The sequence below is a fragment of the Cucurbitaria berberidis genome, assembly GCF_010015615.1.
Source record: "Cucurbitaria berberidis CBS 394.84 unplaced genomic scaffold K460scaffold_1, whole genome shotgun sequence".
In the NCBI taxonomy this organism is placed as follows: domain Eukaryota; kingdom Fungi; phylum Ascomycota; class Dothideomycetes; order Pleosporales; family Cucurbitariaceae; genus Cucurbitaria; species Cucurbitaria berberidis.
In genome coordinates this window covers 7139895-7158609 of record NW_024468935.1, presented here as the reverse complement: position 1 = coordinate 7158609, position 18715 = coordinate 7139895, and the positions used below count along the sequence as shown (strand labels likewise).

Sequence of the window (18715 nt, the reverse complement as noted above, 5' to 3'; positions counted from 1 at the left end):
GAAATCTCAGATTTATTTGTATTTGGTGATGGGCGAATGTACGCGACGCGATTGAGCAGAAGCCAAAGCTAGAGTGAAAATTGTAGTGTAAAGAAGTAATTCACTGAGACAAAATAACGCACCTGCCGATCTCAGTAATGCGGCAGAAAGCGTAGGCGGTGTCTCCCGCGAACCACCGAGGCCCCGCCATTGGCCGCCATCTCGTCGCGTCGCGTCATCCTCACAGCTCAACTCCACGACCAATTCGCATTGACATATCAGGGCGAAAATCTTCAAATCATGGCCTCGAACGACACTGCGGCCGCCGAGCGCGAAGAAGTATGTTAAACCAACCCATCCATCCACATTCAAAACTAACACCTCTTCCCCCCCAGCGTCTCAAATCCGCACTATGGTACTCAATAGGCCAGTATATCGACGACCAATCCCTCGACTCGGACCTAAACGCAACGCCGCAATTCATCGGTGCCCTGACCGAACTCGTCTACACGCAAATCGCCAACACGGCGCGCGACCTCGAGACTTTCTCACGGCATGCCGGCAGGAGCGCGGTGGGCGTCGACGATGTCATGTTGCTGGCGAGACGGAATGATGCGCTGGAGATCATGTTGAGGGGGGAGTTGGAGAGGTTGAGGGAGGGGGATGATGTGGGAGCGGGGAGCGGAGGAGCTGCTGGGAAGAAGAGGGGACGGCCTTCTGGGGGTGGGAAGGCCAAGGGGAAAGGCAAAGTAGGGTCATGAAAGCGTGGCGGTAGGGCAGTTTTCCATACTTCACTTGAGGAGTTCCGATACAGGATGGTGATTAGGGAGTTTGGTGTTAGGGGAAGATAGATACCCTTGGGCAGCATGTTCACTGAGTCCAATTGCGATATGAGAAGATTTATTTGAATTTTGATTTCATTAGGTATTATGTTCGTATCGACTCATCGTACAAGGAAACCAAAAACCCTTGTTACCCCTTCGCCGTGGTATAGTGCGTAAAATCATAATAGAATACAGTGAAAGGAAAACTCAATCTATGCTTTGAAGCATTCATCTCCGACCAACCATGGCACCGTGCCAACGGCGCACCTTATCCAAAGACCTTAGTAGTTGGTGGCGGCGTTCTTATACGTGCCAGTAGGGGCAGTGTGGTAACCACCAGTCACTGGCTTGTTGTGGTCAACATAAGTGGTGCCAGGGGCCGCGACCGTGGAGCCAGTGTAGGCCGTGTCGTGCGATGGGCGATAGTCGTGTCCGCCGACTGGCGCAAGACCACCAGAGACAGGAACAGTGCCAACCTCGGGATCACGGAGACCCTTGGAGCGGCGGTTGCGCTGCCAGAACTTGGTGCCAGAGCCCTTGGTGTAGTTGTTGGTGGGGCTGGGACCGAACGCCTTCTCCTTCTTGTGGTTGCGGCCGAGGCAGAGCTGGACGAGCGCAGAGATGAGGAAGAGGAGAGCTCCGAGAATGGCGACGGCGAAGCAAGCGGTGTTGAGCCTGCAGACGGTTCCAAGCGAGGCAGCGTAGGTGATTTGCTTGCCCTGGTTATCGCTGTTGAATCCTTCCTTTGAGCTGGATGGTCCGTTGCCAAGAGGAGTGTTCACGTTGCCAGTGCACTTGTGAGCACCGTCACGGGTGAGGACAGCGATGGCAACCATGGCGCCGCAGCAGGCAATGTTGAAGAGGACGCCTAGGAAAGCGAACAGAGTCTGGATAACGTTAGTACATGCCTCGTACAGTCCGCATGCGGAATTCTTACCTTTCCACCGAGGAAGCATGTCAAGAGGACAGCGAAAATGGTGTACAGGACGACTGCGCCGGCGAGACCAGTGACGGCCTGCTCCCAGCGGGGAATCGTGACATCGCGATCAGCCTGCACGGCCATGAAGTAGCTGTAGATGCCCAGCACAATGGCAGCGCAGCAGAACTCGAGCGCATAAAGCGCGGTTGAGCCGAGCTTCAACGCGGCACTACCGAAAGCCATGTTGAGAGATGCGGCAAAGAGAGAGGCGAGAAGGGATCCTAGCTAAGTAAAGAGGTGAAGAAGATGTATTGTTCAGGTAGTATAGTTCAGGATGATTGCAGCGAGCAACGGGGATTTATGTGGTTGAAAGGCGATGACGCAGCCTTGTCTTCGACCAGAACCCTGCCTTGTTCGGATGCATCGGTGTGTGCAGCCACTCCCAAGCCGGACTGGCAACGTCATCGCCCGCCAAACTTGGCCTCCTCACTCTGCCAACCAACTCTCTACTCTGCGCAACCGAGCCTGGATTGACCAACGACAGCGCACAGCACTCGACCTCCACACGGACGTCACAAGACGGGCACTTGAGATCATCGTGCGGCTGTTGCGTGGCCCTGCAAGAGATTTTTACACCATGACATGCACGCGACGCTGTGTGGACGTCAGCAAAGCCACAGCCGCGCCGACATGCTGCAATGAGAGCGCCCTTGCATCGTTCACAGCCCCGTTCTACCCAGGTACAGACAGTATGGCGCAGGCGCAGTATGACTAAGGCCAAGAATTGGGTCTCTTCTCTTGAGACGAACGGTCCTTGGTGTCCGTTCGTCATGTACGTACGCGACTGGCAGGTTGACTGCAGCATTCGCGTTGCATGTCGGATCCGATTCTGGATGAGATCAGACACATGCACAAGCGTTATTGTGCGACAGGGAAGCTGGGCTAAGGAACTTGTTTGCGCTGCTGTGTTCGACCATGGTTCATAGTGACGCTGCGTTGGCGCTACGCTACCTCGAGGTTCCCCGCAGTAGACTCCACCCAGAACAAAGCTCGAATCTTCTTATTACTATTGACAGGTGCGAGTTCATGTCTTGGAAACTCGGCTTAGATTAATGCCTGGGCCCATTTTCTTTGTTGACGGTTGGCAGTTTCTGTCATCTGGGGTGTGTCGAAGGCGTTAACGCAGACACTTGGCTGTTGAAACAACATAAGAGGAATTTCAAAGCGCCTACGCTGTAGTTGAGCTATTATCGCTGGTTCTGTGAAGGTACTTCAAGTGCGGAGATATTGGTAATTATATTGATTCTTCTAGGATGGGCTGCATTCGAGACAGTCGTCAGCCAAAGTTTCAAACCTCATCATCGTTCTCCCATGGTACCTTCTGCTCTCGTTGACTGCTGATGAGTCTGATACCGAAACAACAATCAGAATGCACAATCCACAACACGAGTTAGCTAGAAACGTTCCTCTGGCCAACCTCGATCGACTTCTCCTTTGCCAACTTACCTTTACCTGAGCTTCTCGACTATGCGTAGTGCAATCTCTGGTTAAACTCACGTTGCATAATATTGCTAGCACACTCACTCAGCAACATCACATGAAAACGACGTCACAGAATACCAAAAGAACATAATGTCGAACGGGCAAGAGATATATAAGAATGCAACAAGGTAGTATGTACAAGAACATCAGTCAGAATCTCCAGGATGAATCCTCCATCTCATCCATCTCTATTTTACCAACCAACTACTCCTAAAGGCACTGGGAGTAGAACTCGTTCTGCTTGACGCACTTGGCGCCAGTCACGCAGGTGGTAGCGCCCTTCCAGTTGTTACCACCGCACTGGTAGTACAGCTTGACGGCACCGCTGCCGCCGGTGGGAGTAGCAGCGCCCTCGCTCGTCACGGCGCCACCAACGTAGGTAGGGCGGGGACGGACGTGGGTTGCGAGGGTGGTGCGGACGGGCTTGGTGACGGGGACCGTGGCGTTGTTGGTGGGGTAGGGGGCAAGAGTAGGGAGAACGGAGGCAACGGAGCTGGTCTTGGCTACGATGACAGAGCTGGACTCGACGGGAGCCTCAGACTCGGCGGGGGCGGCCTCAGTAGGGGCAGCGGTCGAGATGGGCGCAACGATGGAAGAAGCAGGCGTCTCAATAGGGACAGTGGAGTTGCCGGGCGCAGGGGCGGCGGACGCAGATGGCACGGATGGGGCAGCGCCTCCAGCACCACCGCAGACAGCGACGGGGCCACCGGGAGCAGTGTACTTGGAAGCATCGAAGCCGTTGTAGACGTTGGGGATGAAGATGTTGGGGTCGCTGGCCTTGTAGGCACCGGGCAGCGAGATGGTAGGAGTGCAGCCACCCTTGCTGCCGGTTCCAGTGATCTTCAGCTGAGCACAGCCCATATAGAACTGTCCTCCTCCAAGAGTCTGCGCGCCGTGGAGAGCAAGCATCTCAGAGCGGAGCTAGAGATGGAAGTTAGCAAAAAGTATAAGGAGATATTTGGGTCTGATCATACCAGGTACTCGCCGCTGGCGAGGCCAGTGGGCAGCTTGAACTCGTGCGTCATGTTGTTGGCGCCCATGATCTCGTTCGCCCACTTTCCGCCCACGTTGTCGAGCTCGTCAATCTTGATCCAGCCGGCACCGACACCGGTAGCCGTCGCGGCATCGTCGACGGGGCCGAAGAGGAAATGGGTGATTGGGCCGGGGTGGCCAGACTGGTCCCACTGAACCTTGATCTTGTCGCCCTCCTTTGCGGCAACAGTCGCGACAGCACCGGCATTGGGGTTCTTGACGTTGCAAACAATGTCGTTGCTCGTCACGTCGGTGACGGGGCTGTTGGAAGGAGGCATGCGGATGCCCGTCTGGTAACCGGGTGTGACATCGTTGATCCACAGCTGATGCCAGTTCTGATGGGCCGAGACGGCGGAAATAAGGACCGTGGTGAGGAGAGCCTTGGAGAACATGTTGATGATGTTGGAAGTCTTGATGTGTAGTGTGGTATGGTATGTACAGTGACTGCAGGGTGCAAGTGATTCCAGATCACGAAATGAATGTATATGAATGAATGAATGTGAGGATCGAAAGAACGAATGGAAGGACTTGCCCGTTGAGATGATGAAGAAAGAGAAACATGTTTGGCGCTGGGGGTCAGCTCTTATAAAGCGTTGTATAGCCAGCTAATCTGCTACAACACTTTCCCATGTCTTCTACGCAAGATTTCGTTCCGGCGATCAGGGCGACAGCATGTAACAGCCGTTAGCGCTATACCTCTGTCGGGCTGCGAAGCGAGATGTATTGCCCAGGGCCAAGCCTTGTGCTTATGTTTCGAGGCAGAGCCCTTCCCTGGTTCGGCAAGGTTGAGGCGGACGTCATGCGAGAAACGGCAGCGGAGATTGAATGGACGTGGTGGTGGAGAAACGAGTGTTTTGAAACCTGCTGTAAGCGGCTTAGCGGGGCGGATTTGTCGCTTTGCTTTAGGCGCTCCGTGATGTTTCATAACGTCTGTGACAGCGGCTGACTGGGATTGCGTTCCTCGCACGAATCGTGAGGAACATCTAGATTGCATCGTTCATGCTCTAGTTTGCCATCATCTTCCTCTTCCCGAAGATTCAGCAAGGACCGGAAAAATGCAGGCACGTACTGATGAATCGAAGGAAATATTTGTGAGAACCCGGATGTTTTGTTTAGTCCCTTCAAGCCAACGAGAGTTGTAGCGAGGTGCATGTACTGCAACGAGCCTTTAATATAGCTGCACGTCATGACGCGCCGTTCCTGGCGCGTGGGTCGAAGAGTAGAGTTGAAAAGTCTTCATTGGTGAGACCTCCTGATCGTCGTTACCAAGCCGTGGGTGTTATCTAAACGCTCTCCTGCCGTCCAAGACTTCTGCCTTGGTTGTTGCCGCTATTATCATCTAGAGGCTGACTTGCTTCCGGAACTACATGGGTTGCTCCGTTCTTGTTGGGAATCCACTTGCGCTATTGCTGGTAGAATCTGTCGCGCATGTTTGCGTAGTCATCAGCATAGTCTTGTTTGATATCGTAGCCATCATCGTGGACGCATCAACACAACTGTGAAAGATTTCGTCGTTGATGATGGCATTGATATCTTCCTTGGTCGAACTACATGGAGTAGATGAGGCCAAAATGAAGTATGCTCCGGCCAGGCTGAATATATCAGGCAGTCATCATGAAGAAGAGAAGCCATCATCTAGAGATGAGTATGGAGGATGCGTGCTTGGGTAGTTCGGATCGTAGTAATTCAGCCTAATAAAAAGATGACAGTGTTGCCTATGAGACACCTTGCCTTTTGGATAGGAGCAGAATAGGGTCGTTTGTCTTGAGGCTTGAGTTGTCTGACCTGGCGTCTTGCACTCGTCGAGAGTTGAAAGCAGGCTCGTGATAATTCAAGTACATCTGTATGTTGGCGCTGGTTGGTCAACTGTTGCAGGCAACCGAAGCTGTGTGCAAGGGCGGTGCTCGCTTCTGTATGGCCATACCATGGGTAGTGGTTGTCGAATTGGAATGTAACTAAAGAAGCAAAGATTACTCGTCCATGACTTGAACCATTCAAAGCCTAACGTGGAGAGAGGAGAATGATAGAAGTGAGAAGTCTTCGTCCTTTGCTCAAATGGTGGAGGAAATGCGTGCGTGGACAAGACCAATGCCGCCGAGCTTGAAGCAGACGTTGGTGCCACTGTGAACAGTCAACTCTGCAGGTCTACTTGGTGTTATATACAGTTCAAAAACTGTGAAGCGAGTTTGAGAAGGTTTGAGATATTTGAAAGCGTGGATCTTCCCGTGAACGATCGGTGTGCGGCATCTCCAGATATGCAGGGGTGGAAAAGCCCAGATGCCGCGGGGTTATACGAATTACATACATGAACAAGTATTGCTGCGCTCGTGCTGAGCTCTGAGTATAGTATGGGGTCTCGAGCAAGGGGTTCAATGCATGAATGGAGTGTTGACAGGCTGGCATTACAACACATTCTACCAACAGCGCTTGTGTTTACGTCCAGGAGTGCAGGGCTACTAAATAGGCAGTAAGGCATGACGATGCAGCGCCCTTCCCTTGCTTGTGTTTGTGGGCCTGTCTCGGATACTGCTCCCGGATTGAAGTATGGTCAAGAGTGCTGCGACAAGTTGTATCGCGATGGGCTGTAGCCAAACTGAAGTCTACATTCCATGTAAGGGAGTCCTGTAGCGGTGCGGCAGACCAACTGTGGCTGCCTTGGCCCGTTGTTTCAGATTGACTACCAAACATGATGCACTCGCACGACCACGGCACCCTGAGGACAACCGGTCTTGAACCGGTCGCATGTTGATGTTGGAAGCGCAGACGTCACCGTTCATCCTGCGCCTATGCCTGGACGGACTTGTCGCCTCAGGAGTAGCCAATAATTCGTGAATGAGAGGATGGGCTGGGCCTATTTTCAGTCGGCCCACCTCTAGCTTGCAGCTGTGGCTCATTCGTGGCTGCCCTTGGTGGCCCAGGGTCCGCGGCCAGGATGTGCTCCGCTCTAATTCACCACTCGAATCACCGCCATATCTGTCCCGCTCCAATTCACCATCCTCACCAGAACAACCACCGCTCAGGCCCCGATGACAACGCTGCAACGACTCATACACCGGAGCCCTACCGCTGCATAATATCTCTCTCGCAAATCCCCTGGTCTTGACCGCCTTTTTGCATCGACTTGTCGCTCCTTTTGGATCCGCCCTATAGCAACCTTCAATAGCCAGCACCATCGACGCCTGCAAACATGGCGAACAAGGCCGACAGACCGGCAAGCTCACACAGCTCCGACAAGGAAGGCGTGAGTAAACACGGCTCCTACATGGCAGCAAAATTACAACGTGTGTGCAAGTTGGCTGACAAAAATGTGCCGCTGCAGGAGAGCTTTGAAGACGCCTCTGAAATCTCCCCTCGCCCCGACTCACACTCCGAGAAATCACGGTCACGGTCACTCCTAGGCAGACGCGGTTCTTCCTCCTCGACCGTCCACGAAGGCAGCCCAGATTCACCTGCCCCTGTGCTACCAAAAGTGCCCAAGGAAGCCAATGGCGACACAGAAGCTCTCGAGAACGACAGCGACGATGTACCGTCTACAAAATCGCCGCTGCTCACCGCACATAGGATTTCAGTAACATCAGACATGGATGATGTTTCGTTAGATGAGGGTAGGTGCATCTCCTGCGTTGAAGAACCACAGCTGGTGGTGTCAATGCTTGGCCCATTCCAACTCCACCGCAGGACCACCATGAGCCTTTCTAGGCATAAGATCTTCCCACATTTTCGTCTCGCTCAGGCATGAGCTCATAAAGGAAGGTCCTTGAAGCTAACGCTCTGCAGAAGGCGCAAAAGCCCCTGGTCTACTTCCAAAATTACCTCCGCGGGAGTCTCGGGACTCGACAAGTGCACTACAGGGCTTGTCTGGCAGAATGTCTCCAGTGAAATTTCCCGTACCACCGCCTGCGCCACCCGTTCAAGAAAAGTCCACTCCGGTGCCCCAGACTTCTAGAAAGCTTACAGGTCCTTTCGCATGGTTATCACGGCATAGCTCCAGCAAAAAGCCGGAAACATCGCCACCGCCTGTGGCCGACCGACGGCACACCAACGCTTCCATTAATACACTGGGCAGCAATCCTGAGCTCACGTTAAGCAGGATAGAAGATGAAGGAGACTTGCGGTCAAATAACCGGTCGAGCCAAGGGAGCCTGCGCGATCGCTTCAAATTCTTGCGGATGAGAGAAGAGGCTGGCATAACACTGGAGGACGAGACAAGCACGGAACCGGGTTCAGGGGGGGCCATGGCAGGCCTTGTTGGGCGAACGACGAGTGTGGGACTGGGCATTGGCAGTCCGACAAGTATCGCAGAGGATGAGCACGGCCCAACAAGTCCTCCAGCTCTCGTCAAGCAACCCACGATCAACCCAAATCTAGCCCCTGGAACTGCATCTGGATTCGCTGCGGGGCCCGCTGGAGACACGGCTGAGCCAGTAGACTGGGATTTGTGGCAGACCGTAGTCAACGAAGGACCCGCAGCTCTCGCACGTACTAGCTCTGAGGAACTCAATCGCGCCATCTCAAACGGCATCCCACAGGTCATTCGCGGCGTCATCTGGCAGGTGCTTGCGCAAAGCAAAAGTGAAGAGTTGGAGACGAAGTACAGAGAGCTTGTTGCCCGAGGGACAGACAAAGAACACATCAGTGTCAGGACGCCCAATCTCAGCAATGGGCATGTCAACGGCAACGGGAAAGAGAAGGAATCGGTTGCGTCATCATCATCTTCTGTCCACTCTGATTACTCGACGCCGGCCACGACTACGGCAAGCACGAACGCACCTTTGCATTCCCCATCAATAGCGTCTGAGACTTCTGAAGATCCGATCAAGTTACAAGCAAGACTTGCCGCAGAGAAGAAGCTAACCGCTGCTACGATCTCGAAGTTGGAAAAGACGATCAAGCGTGATCTAGGCGCGAGAACAAGTTACTCCAAATACGTCATGGCGGCTGGTCTGCAAGATGGTCTTTTTGGAATTTGCAAAGCATACGCTCTGTATGATGAAGCTGTTGGCTACGCCCAGGGCATGAACTTCATTGCCATGCCTCTGCTATTCAACGTAAGCCACATCCACGATTGACTAAAACACTTTACTGACACCTCCAGATGCCCGAAGAAGAAGCCTTCAGTCTGTTCGTGACTTTGATGAACAAGTACAATCTGCGCGACCTGTTCGTTCACGATATGCCTGGCCTACACTTGCATCTTTACCAGTTCGAGCGTCTCCTGGAAGAATTTGAACCTGCGCTCTATTGCCACCTCCGCCGACGAGAAGTCAAGCCACAGCTCTACGCTACGCAATGGTTCCTCACTTTGTTCGCGTATCGATTCCCTCTACAACTAGTCCTCCGGATTTACGACCTAATCCTTAGCGAAGGCCTCGAATCTGCCATCTTGAAGTTCGGCATCGTACTGATGCAGAAGAATGCAGAGGCACTGCTGGCTATGAAAGACATGGCGACGCTCACAACCTTCCTCAAAGAGCGGATATTTGATGTATACATCGACAAAGCTCCCACAGCCAATTCGATCCTTGAGAACGGCTTCTTTGGCTCGACAGCAGGCATCGACAAAGAAGTCTATCGCGCCGATATCCTCGTAAAGGACGCTGTTGCGGTCAAGATCACGCCTGATATGCTCAAGCAGTACACTGCCGAGTGGAAGGAGCAACAGCGAATCGAGAAAGAGCGCGAGAGCGAACTTCACGGCCTCAAGGATAAAGTCACCGCTCTGGAGTCCAAGGTCCGATTGCTAGAGACACGCGCCGAACAGTCTGACATGGAGCATGTACAAGTGGCGTCCGAGCTCATCAAGACCAAGGTTGAGAATGAGAGTCTTGCCGAAGAAAATGAGACTCTAAAGACCAAGGTCGAAGAATTGCAAAAGATTGTCGATACACAACCGGACGAAGTCGAGGCGAGGCTAAAGGGCGAGATGGAGACTGTAATGCAGAAGAACATCACCGTCCACAACGAGAATCGAGCCTTGGAAGATGCGATGGCAGACATGGAAAAAGAGCTGGTGGCAACGAAGATGCAATGGGCAACCGTAAGTTCATATGCTCGAATCTCAACACACGTCTAACCAGCACTGTAGATTAACGAAGAGCACGAAAGCCTCAAGCAGAAGTGGCACAGCGTTTCCCAGATGATGAAGAAATAACCTCTTGCATCGTCTTCATATGAGGCGTCTGGCTTGATTTGCGCAAGTGATCAGCCACACAAACGAATAGTCGCTTCCCTGCATCGAGCGCTCTCTCATTCAGTTCTACTTGTCTATATATACGTCGCCGCTGCTGCTAGATGCACTTTTGGGTTGGGCATTGTTCGCCCTTCCAGCGGCTCAGCGGTGTACTTGATTCTATATCACGACTCGGTTCGCGTCACAATCTATACCCACGGCTCGATAGGACGAATTGTCTCCTGCATTTTTTCTCTGTGTTTGACTTGGCTTTGGATACGGTGGGTATATAAGCCTACAGCGCGTTCCGGCATGGTGTTTGGCGACACCAGGTACTGGGATATTTCTATGACCTCGCGGCAATGATGATGAGTTTACGGGGGTAGCTTAGACTGTAGTTCTCAATGAAAGGTGAAGGCTCAAGTGCTCTTCAGAGCCAGCTTAGTCGTCAATCCAAATACAAAAGCCCGTCCTCTCTTCGATGTGCATGTATGTGAAAACCCCCGACGATTTTGTCTCGCCTCTCACTTGGCCCGTGACAGCAGCAGGAAGCCCGTGCAGGTGAGGAAAGACCTTGGAACCAACGTTCGCCTAAACCACGCTAGCGCGGCACTTCCTGCAAAAGCTCTCTCCGACTCCTCTTTCTTTTCGCTGACAACGATTGTAACACATCACACAACCGCGCAATCGACTCAACTGCGCATCCGCCCCCTCTCGTTCCTCCTCTGGCTCCCGCGACCAAATCATTCTAGTTATCGATTGTGGCACGCGCAGACGCCATGGCTGCTCCTGCTGACCTCAACGCCATCCTCGCGGCTCTTGGTACGTCTGCTACTCATCGTCTCTCACCCATCACTGTACTAATTCTTCCTCTAGCTGCTGGACGAGGCCCTTCGACTACCCCCTCTCAGCCGCCGCAACAGCCGCCGCCCGCGCAACAAGGCCCCCCTCACGGAATGCCGCCTGGCTTCCCTGGCGCAATGCCCGTCGCGTCTTCGCCTGGTATTCCAGGCTTCAGCTTCCCGCAGCCCACAAACTCAGGCAGCCTCGACCTGAGCGCAATTAAGCCCGTGAGCTCCGGCTCTGTCAGCATACAAGATGCGCTGGCCAAGGCGCGCGGTTTCGCAGCTCAGAAAGGGCTTCACACCTTCGACGCGCGTCCAGGTATTCCCGAGCCTTGGTCTGGTTACGGTGACCCTTCGCAGACTTACGCAGTGACAGCCCACCAAGAAGATCCGCGACTGAGCGGACGACCCTACCGGCGTTCTCGCTCGCGCTCGCGTTCACCGCAGCGTCGAGACGCTGCGCGCGAGGGCTACAACCCGTACCGCGACGAGCGCCGTGATGAGCGACGAGGCGGCGCCTATGGCCGTGAACGTTCTCGCTCTCCTCCTAGACGTGAAACCTTCTCCCCCTCTCAAGCACAGTATGGCGGGCATTCGCGCTCCCCTCCTCCCAGTGACAACTCTGAGGTGATTCTCATTGACTCTTCGCTGGTTGGCCTCGTGATTGGTCGTCAAGGTGAGAGTCTCCGCCGCATTGAACAAGAATCACAGACACGCATTCAGTTCATCAATGGTCCTGAGGCGGGGCCGCAGCGTCAATGCCGTATTACCGGGAGCCCTTCTGCCCGAATCAGTGCTAAGCGCGAGATTAACCGCATCATCGAAGAGAATGGCGGCAATCCTGCTCGTGAGACGGGTCGCAATGCGCGGCCCGGCGCAAAGACGGTTGGTCAGCAACAGCCTGCTCTTCGCGAAGGTGAACAGTCGTCCCAAATCATGGTGCCTGATCGTACTGTTGGCCTCATTATTGGCCGTGGTGGCGAGACTATCCGTGACTTGCAAGAGCGCAGCGGCTGCCATGTCAACATCGTCGGTGAGAACAAGAGCGTGAACGGTCTTCGCCCTGTAAACCTCATTGGAAGTCCTACTGCTGCTGCCCACGCCAGAGAGCTCATCATGGAGATTGTGGATAGTGACACAAAGCAGATGGATGCTTCAAACAACCAACAGCCGCAACAACAACAGCAACCGCAGCACAACAATAGGCGTGACAACTTTGATCCTTACAGCGGTGGTGCCGGTGCTGGTGCTGGTGGTGCTGGAGGCGGCGGTGGTGCAGGGAAGATCACCGACACCATCATGGTTCCTTCAGATGCGGTTGGCATGATCATTGGCAAAGGTAAGATGCATGTTGATTATAATCCCTTCATGATACTAACATGTACCCCCAGGCGGCGAAACCATCAAGTCAATGCAGTCCGATACTGGCTGTAAGATCAACGTTTCTCAGGCATCCGGCGCCGATATTGAACGTGAAATCGGCCTCATTGGAACTCGCCAAGCTATCGAAGATGCGAAGCGAGCCATCTGGGAGAAGGTGGATCAAGTGGTACGTCGAGATGCAGTACAAGAACCGGAACCAGCGCTGACAAAACACAGAAGGAGAAGAATAACACGCGACGACGTGACAATGGCAATCAGAACGATAACTACTCACAGCAGCAAGCTCCATCCTACGGACAGAACGCTCCACCAGCACAGGCTCCTGCGGCAGCTGCCCCAGCTGCAGCTGGTCAAGCTGCAGACCCATACGCCGTCTACGGTGGCTACCAGAACTATCTGGCGATGTGGTATGCGTCGATTGCCCAACAACAACAGCAAGGAGGCCAAGGACCACCCGGTGCCTAAGCCATCACTCGTTCGCGTGATGATGCGCATGTTGCTGAGACCCCGTCGTTTGCTACTTGCTTGCATGACTCTACCCGATTTCCTGGACTACTTTCGACCTCTTTTTGACCCCCGATGTTACGACTCTCTTCTGACTCTTCAATGACTCTGATTGCGCTTATGCTCATTCGATCATCGGTTGACTTCGAAGCCATTTTGCGATGGCATGGCTTTTGATACCCTGGCTCGACTCATCCTCGTCTCATCATCACCTGCTTTGCGTGAGCTGAACACCGCTTGAATCGTGCCTATCATCTGGGTGACCATTGCATGTCTTCGACGACGATTGCAGTGCTCAAAATGCATATGACCGATCATCGTGCGTCTCAACTTCGGGACTAGTCACCGTGTAATCGTTATCCGGATTACTGTCTTCACGCGCGTATCATGACTTGGACATATACAGGCATCATCTACACGGTCAAACTTCTGCCCACCGTACTCCGGACTTGCGACAAGAGCCTTCTTCACTTCACGTGTACATTTTCATTTTACGGGATTCTGCGCCTTGGGGTGCTACGAAGCACAGTCGAAGGGAGTGTGGACTTTTCGTTCGTCGACAGCGACGGCTGGGCTATGGCTTATTCAGCGAGCGAGGACCGCTGCTATTCCTATAATGTAGAGTATGTCATCAAAATCAAGCTTCTTCTTAAATCGTGCACGCAATGGGGTGTTCCAATCTGCTCCATAGACGTGACGTGACGTGACGTGCGGTGTGTGAACTGTGTGAGTGCTTGGAGTGCGATGTGACAGCTATCGCCATGCTCCGGCCCACTCTCACATTGAAGAAACAATCGCCAATCTCCGCTTCAATGTGCAACGGGAGTCGCCATCTATAGCAGCCTTCAAACGTGTGAAGCAAACGCCCCTCACGTGCCCTACCTACACTGTTAACAAAGCCAACACCAACAGGCGGATGTGGGGTATGGAGGGGCAAACGCGAACGACGGGCATCGGCGAGCTCCTGTGCAACCGAGCGTCTGCGGCTAGATCGCGCCCGCGATAAGGCACCAAATACGAGACATTTGATTCGTCCAGCTGCGTTTTGGGGCCTACAGCTGCTTACTAGTGAGAGGACCAGTGACGAGCTTGGGAGCTTAGAGCTGTATGCCGCGGTCTACACAGGTGGCACATATCTAGCTGAAGTCCCCACGTCGTCAGAAACGACGACCCTGGATAGCTTCGAAGACATCTCTTGCTGGTGTCTTTCTTCTTCATTTCCTCATTCTCCTTGTTCTTTCTGTTGTTCCACTGGTGGACTATTGGACTTGTTGCATATTGTCGCCACATTCAGCACAGCGAACATGGCTCCAGGCCTTATATCCCCACAACCGGCCGTATCCCAAGATGCTACGCGCTCACTGAACGACGTCACAGCTAGCTACGACGACACATTACGGTTCTACCTCAATGGCACAAAAGTCGTGCTCGACGATGCGGATCCAGAAGTTACGCTGCTGGAGTATCTACGGGGCATTGGCTTAACGGGGACGAAGTTAGGGTGTGCGGAAGGGGGGTGTGGTGCTTGTACGGTGGTATGTTTGCCACTATCCAAATCCCCCGCTGGTGCTGACAGTGGTGGTAGGTTATTTCCCACTTCAACCCCACGACAAAGAAGATATACCACGCCTCGGTAAACGCATGTCTCGCACCGCTCGTCAGTGTCGACGGCAAACATGTCATTACCGTCGAAGGCATTGGGAATGTCAAGCGGCCACATCCCGCCCAGGAACGCTTGGCCAAGGGCAATGGTAGTCAATGCGGATTCTGCACACCAGGCATTGTCATGTCGCTGTATGCGCTGCTCCGTAATACCGATGCGCCCACCGAACACGACGTCGAAGAGGCGTTTGATGGCAATCTCTGTAGGTGTACGGGGTACAGGCCCATCTTAGATGCAGCACAGAGCTTCAGTGTGAAATCCGGGTGTGGCAAGGCAACCAGTAATGGGGGAGGGGGATGTTGTATGGAGAAGAATGGTGCAAATGGTGGTGGGTGTTGTAAGAGTGGTGGCACAGAGGGCGAGGAGCAGCCCATCAAGCGATTCACACCGCCAGGCTTCATCGAGTATAAGCCCGATACCGAACTCATATTTCCGCCACAGCTAAGGAAATACGACTTCAAGGCCCTCGCATTTGGGAACAAGAGGAAGAAGTGGTTCCGCCCGGCGACGCTGCAGCAGTTGCTGGAGATAAAAGATGCGTATCCTTCTGCGAAGCTGATTGGAGGCAGCACCGAGACGCAGATCGAGATCAAATTCAAAGGGATGAACTATAGCGTGAGCGTTTTCGTCGGGGACATTCCGGAATTAAGACAGTTCACCTTCCACGACGACCATCTGGAGATTGGCGGAAACGTGGTGTTGACGGATCTCGAGCGGATATGCGAAGACGCTGTCGAGCACTACGGAAAAGTGCGAGGTCAGCCATTCGCCACGATACTGAAGCAAATCCGGTACTTTGCTGGACGGCAGATTCGAAATGTGGGCACCCCGGCGGGCAATCTGGCGACTGCGAGTCCGATTTCTGATCTCAACCCGGTGTTTGTAGCGACAAATGCTACCCTCGTAGCTAAGAGCCTGAAAGATACCACCGAGATACCCATGTCGACGTTCTTCACGGGATACAGACAGACTGCGCTGCCACCGGATGCGATTATCGCAGGCCTGAAGATCCCGGTTGCGAAAGAAAAGGGCGAGTATATCCGCGCGTACAAGCAGTCGAAGAGAAAAGACGACGATATCGCCATTGTGAATGCCGCATTAAGGATCTCGCTGGACGACGCACATACGGTGGAGAGCGTGGATCTGGTGTACGGCGGCATGGCGCCAACTACGAATCCCGCACGGAAAGCGATGGAGTTCCTCCAGGGAAAGAAGTTTACCGATCTAAAGACATTGGAGGGCGTCATGGATAGGCTGGAAGAAGACTTCAATCTGCGGTTTGGCGTTCCAGGTGGTATGGCGACGTACAGGAAGTCCCTCGCACTCAGCTTCTTCTACAAATTCTATCATGAGGTGTTAGCTGAACTACATGTTGCAGAAGCCGAGGTCGATACGCAGGCCATCGGTGAAATTGAGAGGGAGATTAGCTCGGGCAAAAAGGATGATAAGGCGGCGGAGGCCTACATTCAGAACGAGGTCGGACAGTCAAAGAACCATGTTGCGGCTATGAAGCAGTGTACAGGCGAAGCACAGTACACGGACGATATCCCTCTGCAGCGGAACGAGCTTTATGGCTGCTTGGTGCTGTCGACGAAAGCACACGCCAAGTTGCTCAGTGTCGACGCGGAGCCTGCACTGGACTTGCCGGGCATCGTTGCGTACGTGGACCACAAGGACCTGGCCTCTCCAGAAGCCAACTATTGGGGGGCCCCCGCCTGCGACGAGACCTTTTTCGCCGTCGACGAAGTCTTCACAGCCGGTCAACCGATCGGTATGATCCTCGCAGACACGGCAAAGCACGCAGAGCAGGCTGCCCGCGCTGTCAAGATCGAATACGAAGAGCTTCCGGCTATTTTCACAATTGAAGAGGCGATTGAGCAGGACAGCTACTTCAACCACTTTCGCCACATTCAAAAGGGAGATACGGAGAAGGCTTTTGCGGAAGCTGACCATGTTTTTACTGGTATCGCGCGTATGGGCGGCCAGGAGCACTTCTATCTCGAGACACAGGCTTGTCTTGCAGTGCCGAAGCCAGAAGACGGAGAGATGGAGATCTTCAGTGGCACGCAGAATCCCGCTGAGACGCAGGCATATGTCGCAAAGGTCGTCGGTGTCGCTGCCAACAAGATCGTATCGCGCGTTAAGCGCATGGGCGGTGGTTTCGGCGGCAAAGAGACACGTTCCATTCAACTTGCTGGTATCGTGGCCTGCGCAGCAAACAAGGTTCGCAGACCTGTACGATGCATGTTGAATCGAGACGAGGATATCATGACCTCTGGACAGCGCCATCCCTTCCTTGCACGGTGGAAGGTTGCAGTGAATAAAGACGGGAAACTACAGGCGCTCGACGCAGACGTCTTCTGCAACGGCGGCTGGTCTCAAGATCTGTCTGGCGCCGTCGTCGAGCGCTCACTGTCACACATTGACGGCGTCTACAGCATTCCTAACATCCATGTCCGCGGCAGAGTGGCAAAGACGAACACAGTTTCCAACACTGCGTTCCGCGGCTTTGGTGGTCCACAGGGACTGTTCATTGCGGAGACGTACATTGAAGAAATCGCAGATCACCTAGGCATACCCGCCGAAAAGATGCGAGAAATCAACATGTACTCGCCTGAAACGAACATGGTCACGCACTTCAACCAGGAGCTGAAAGATTGGTACGTTCCGCTCATGTACAAACAGGTACAGGAAGAATCCGCATACACCAAACGCCGCGAGCAGATTGAGGAATGGAATAAGACGCACAAGTGGAATAAACGCGGTCTCGCCATTGTGCCGACGAAGTTTGGCATCTCCTTCACCGCGCTCTTTCTAAACCAGGCCGGTGCACTAGTACACATTTACCACGACGGGAGCATCCTCGTTGCCCACGGCGGTACAGAAATGGGCCAAGGACTCCACACGAAGATGAGCATGATTGCCGCCCAAGCCCTCAAAGTGCCTCTCAGCGACGTCTTCATATCCGAAACAGCGACCAACACAGTAGCAAACACCTCGTCAACCGCCGCATCCGCCTCCTCGGATCTAAATGGCTACGCCATCTTCAACGCCTGCCAACAACTCAACGAGCGCCTCCAACCCTTCCGCGACTCCCTCGGCCCAGACGCAACCATGAAGCAACTCGCCCACGCAGCCTACTTCGACCGCGTCAACCTCTCGGCCCAGGGCTTCTACAAAACGCCCGACATAGGCTACGTGTGGGGCGCCAACACGGGCCAAATGTTCTTCTACTTCACCCAAGGCGTCGCCGCCGCCGAGGTGGAAATCGACACGCTGACAGGCGACTGGACCTGTCTGCGCGCCGATATCAAAATGGACGTGGGCCGCTCAATCAACCCGGCTATTGACTACGGGCAGATTGAAGGCGCGTTTGTGCAGGGCCAGGGCCTGTTTACTACCGAGGAGAGCTTATGGCAGCGCAGTACGGGCGGCATTTTCACAAAGGGGCCTGGCAATTACAAGATTCCTGGTTTCAGGGATATTCCGCAGGTGTTCAATGTGGCGTTGTTGAAGGATGTCGAGTGGGAGAATTTGAGGACGATTCAGCGGTCCAGGGGCGTTGGTACGTTCTCTGTTTCTTTTCTTATCTCTCAGATTTTTTCACTTCGCTCCTAGCTAACTGATGGACCTTAGGCGAACCCCCCTTATTCATGGGCAGCTGCGTCTTCTTCGCCATCCGCGACGCGCTGAAAGCTGCACGCGCCCAGTTCGGCGAGACAGCTGTGCTGCATTTACAGTCCCCTGCTACGCCTGAGCGGATTCGCATCTCGTGCGCGGATCCGATTTTGAAGCGGGCGTGGGTCGAACCGCAGGAGGGGGAGAAGAGCTTCTTTGTAAGTATTTGATTGCGTG

At 53.8% G+C, this 18715-nt stretch overlaps 6 protein-coding genes across 6 annotated transcripts; 4 read left to right on the top strand and 2 right to left on the bottom strand.

Annotated features, from left to right (window-relative positions):
- Window positions 1-279: 279 nt before the first annotated feature.
- On the top strand, window positions 280-740 carry K460DRAFT_402194 (uncharacterized protein; the record flags this gene model as incomplete). Its single annotated transcript, XM_040936504.1, has 2 exons — window positions 280-318; window positions 375-740. The coding sequence occupies 2 exons, from the start codon at window positions 280-282 to the stop codon at window positions 738-740; spliced, it is 405 nt and encodes a 134-aa protein (XP_040794769.1).
- Window positions 741-1084: 344 nt separating this feature from the next.
- K460DRAFT_272285 (uncharacterized protein) lies at window positions 1085-1965 on the bottom strand (the record flags this gene model as incomplete). Its single annotated transcript, XM_040927786.1, has 2 exons — window positions 1085-1690; window positions 1741-1965. The coding sequence occupies 2 exons, from the start codon at window positions 1963-1965 to the stop codon at window positions 1085-1087; spliced, it is 831 nt and encodes a 276-aa protein (XP_040794768.1).
- A 1386-nt stretch (window positions 1966-3351) lies between these two features.
- On the bottom strand, window positions 3352-5123 carry K460DRAFT_383407 (carbohydrate-binding module family 1 protein). The gene is made up of 2 exons (XM_040935450.1): window positions 4239-5123; window positions 3352-4185 (listed from the first exon to the last, which is right to left on the bottom strand). The coding sequence occupies exons 1-2, from the start codon at window positions 4686-4688 to the stop codon at window positions 3475-3477; spliced, it is 1161 nt and encodes a 386-aa protein (XP_040794767.1). The 5' UTR covers window positions 4689-5123; the 3' UTR covers window positions 3352-3474.
- Window positions 5124-7246: 2123 nt separating this feature from the next.
- K460DRAFT_362967 (GTPase-activating protein-like protein GYP5) lies at window positions 7247-10937 on the top strand. The gene is made up of 5 exons (XM_040932737.1): window positions 7247-7537; window positions 7616-7901; window positions 8074-9344; window positions 9392-10333; window positions 10382-10937. The coding sequence occupies exons 1-5, from the start codon at window positions 7484-7486 to the stop codon at window positions 10445-10447; spliced, it is 2619 nt and encodes an 872-aa protein (XP_040794766.1). The 5' UTR covers window positions 7247-7483; the 3' UTR covers window positions 10448-10937.
- A 307-nt stretch (window positions 10938-11244) lies between these two features.
- Window positions 11245-13158, top strand: K460DRAFT_352028 (uncharacterized protein; the record flags this gene model as incomplete). The annotated part of the gene is made up of 4 exons (XM_040931611.1): window positions 11245-11287; window positions 11342-12649; window positions 12702-12859; window positions 12910-13158. The coding sequence occupies 4 exons, from the start codon at window positions 11245-11247 to the stop codon at window positions 13156-13158; spliced, it is 1758 nt and encodes a 585-aa protein (XP_040794765.1).
- Window positions 13159-14501: 1343 nt separating this feature from the next.
- K460DRAFT_402189 (xanthine dehydrogenase) lies at window positions 14502-18708 on the top strand (the record flags this gene model as incomplete). Its single annotated transcript, XM_040936503.1, has 3 exons — window positions 14502-14732; window positions 14783-18425; window positions 18497-18708. The coding sequence occupies 3 exons, from the start codon at window positions 14502-14504 to the stop codon at window positions 18706-18708; spliced, it is 4086 nt and encodes a 1361-aa protein (XP_040794764.1).
- Window positions 18709-18715: the final 7 nt, after the last annotated feature.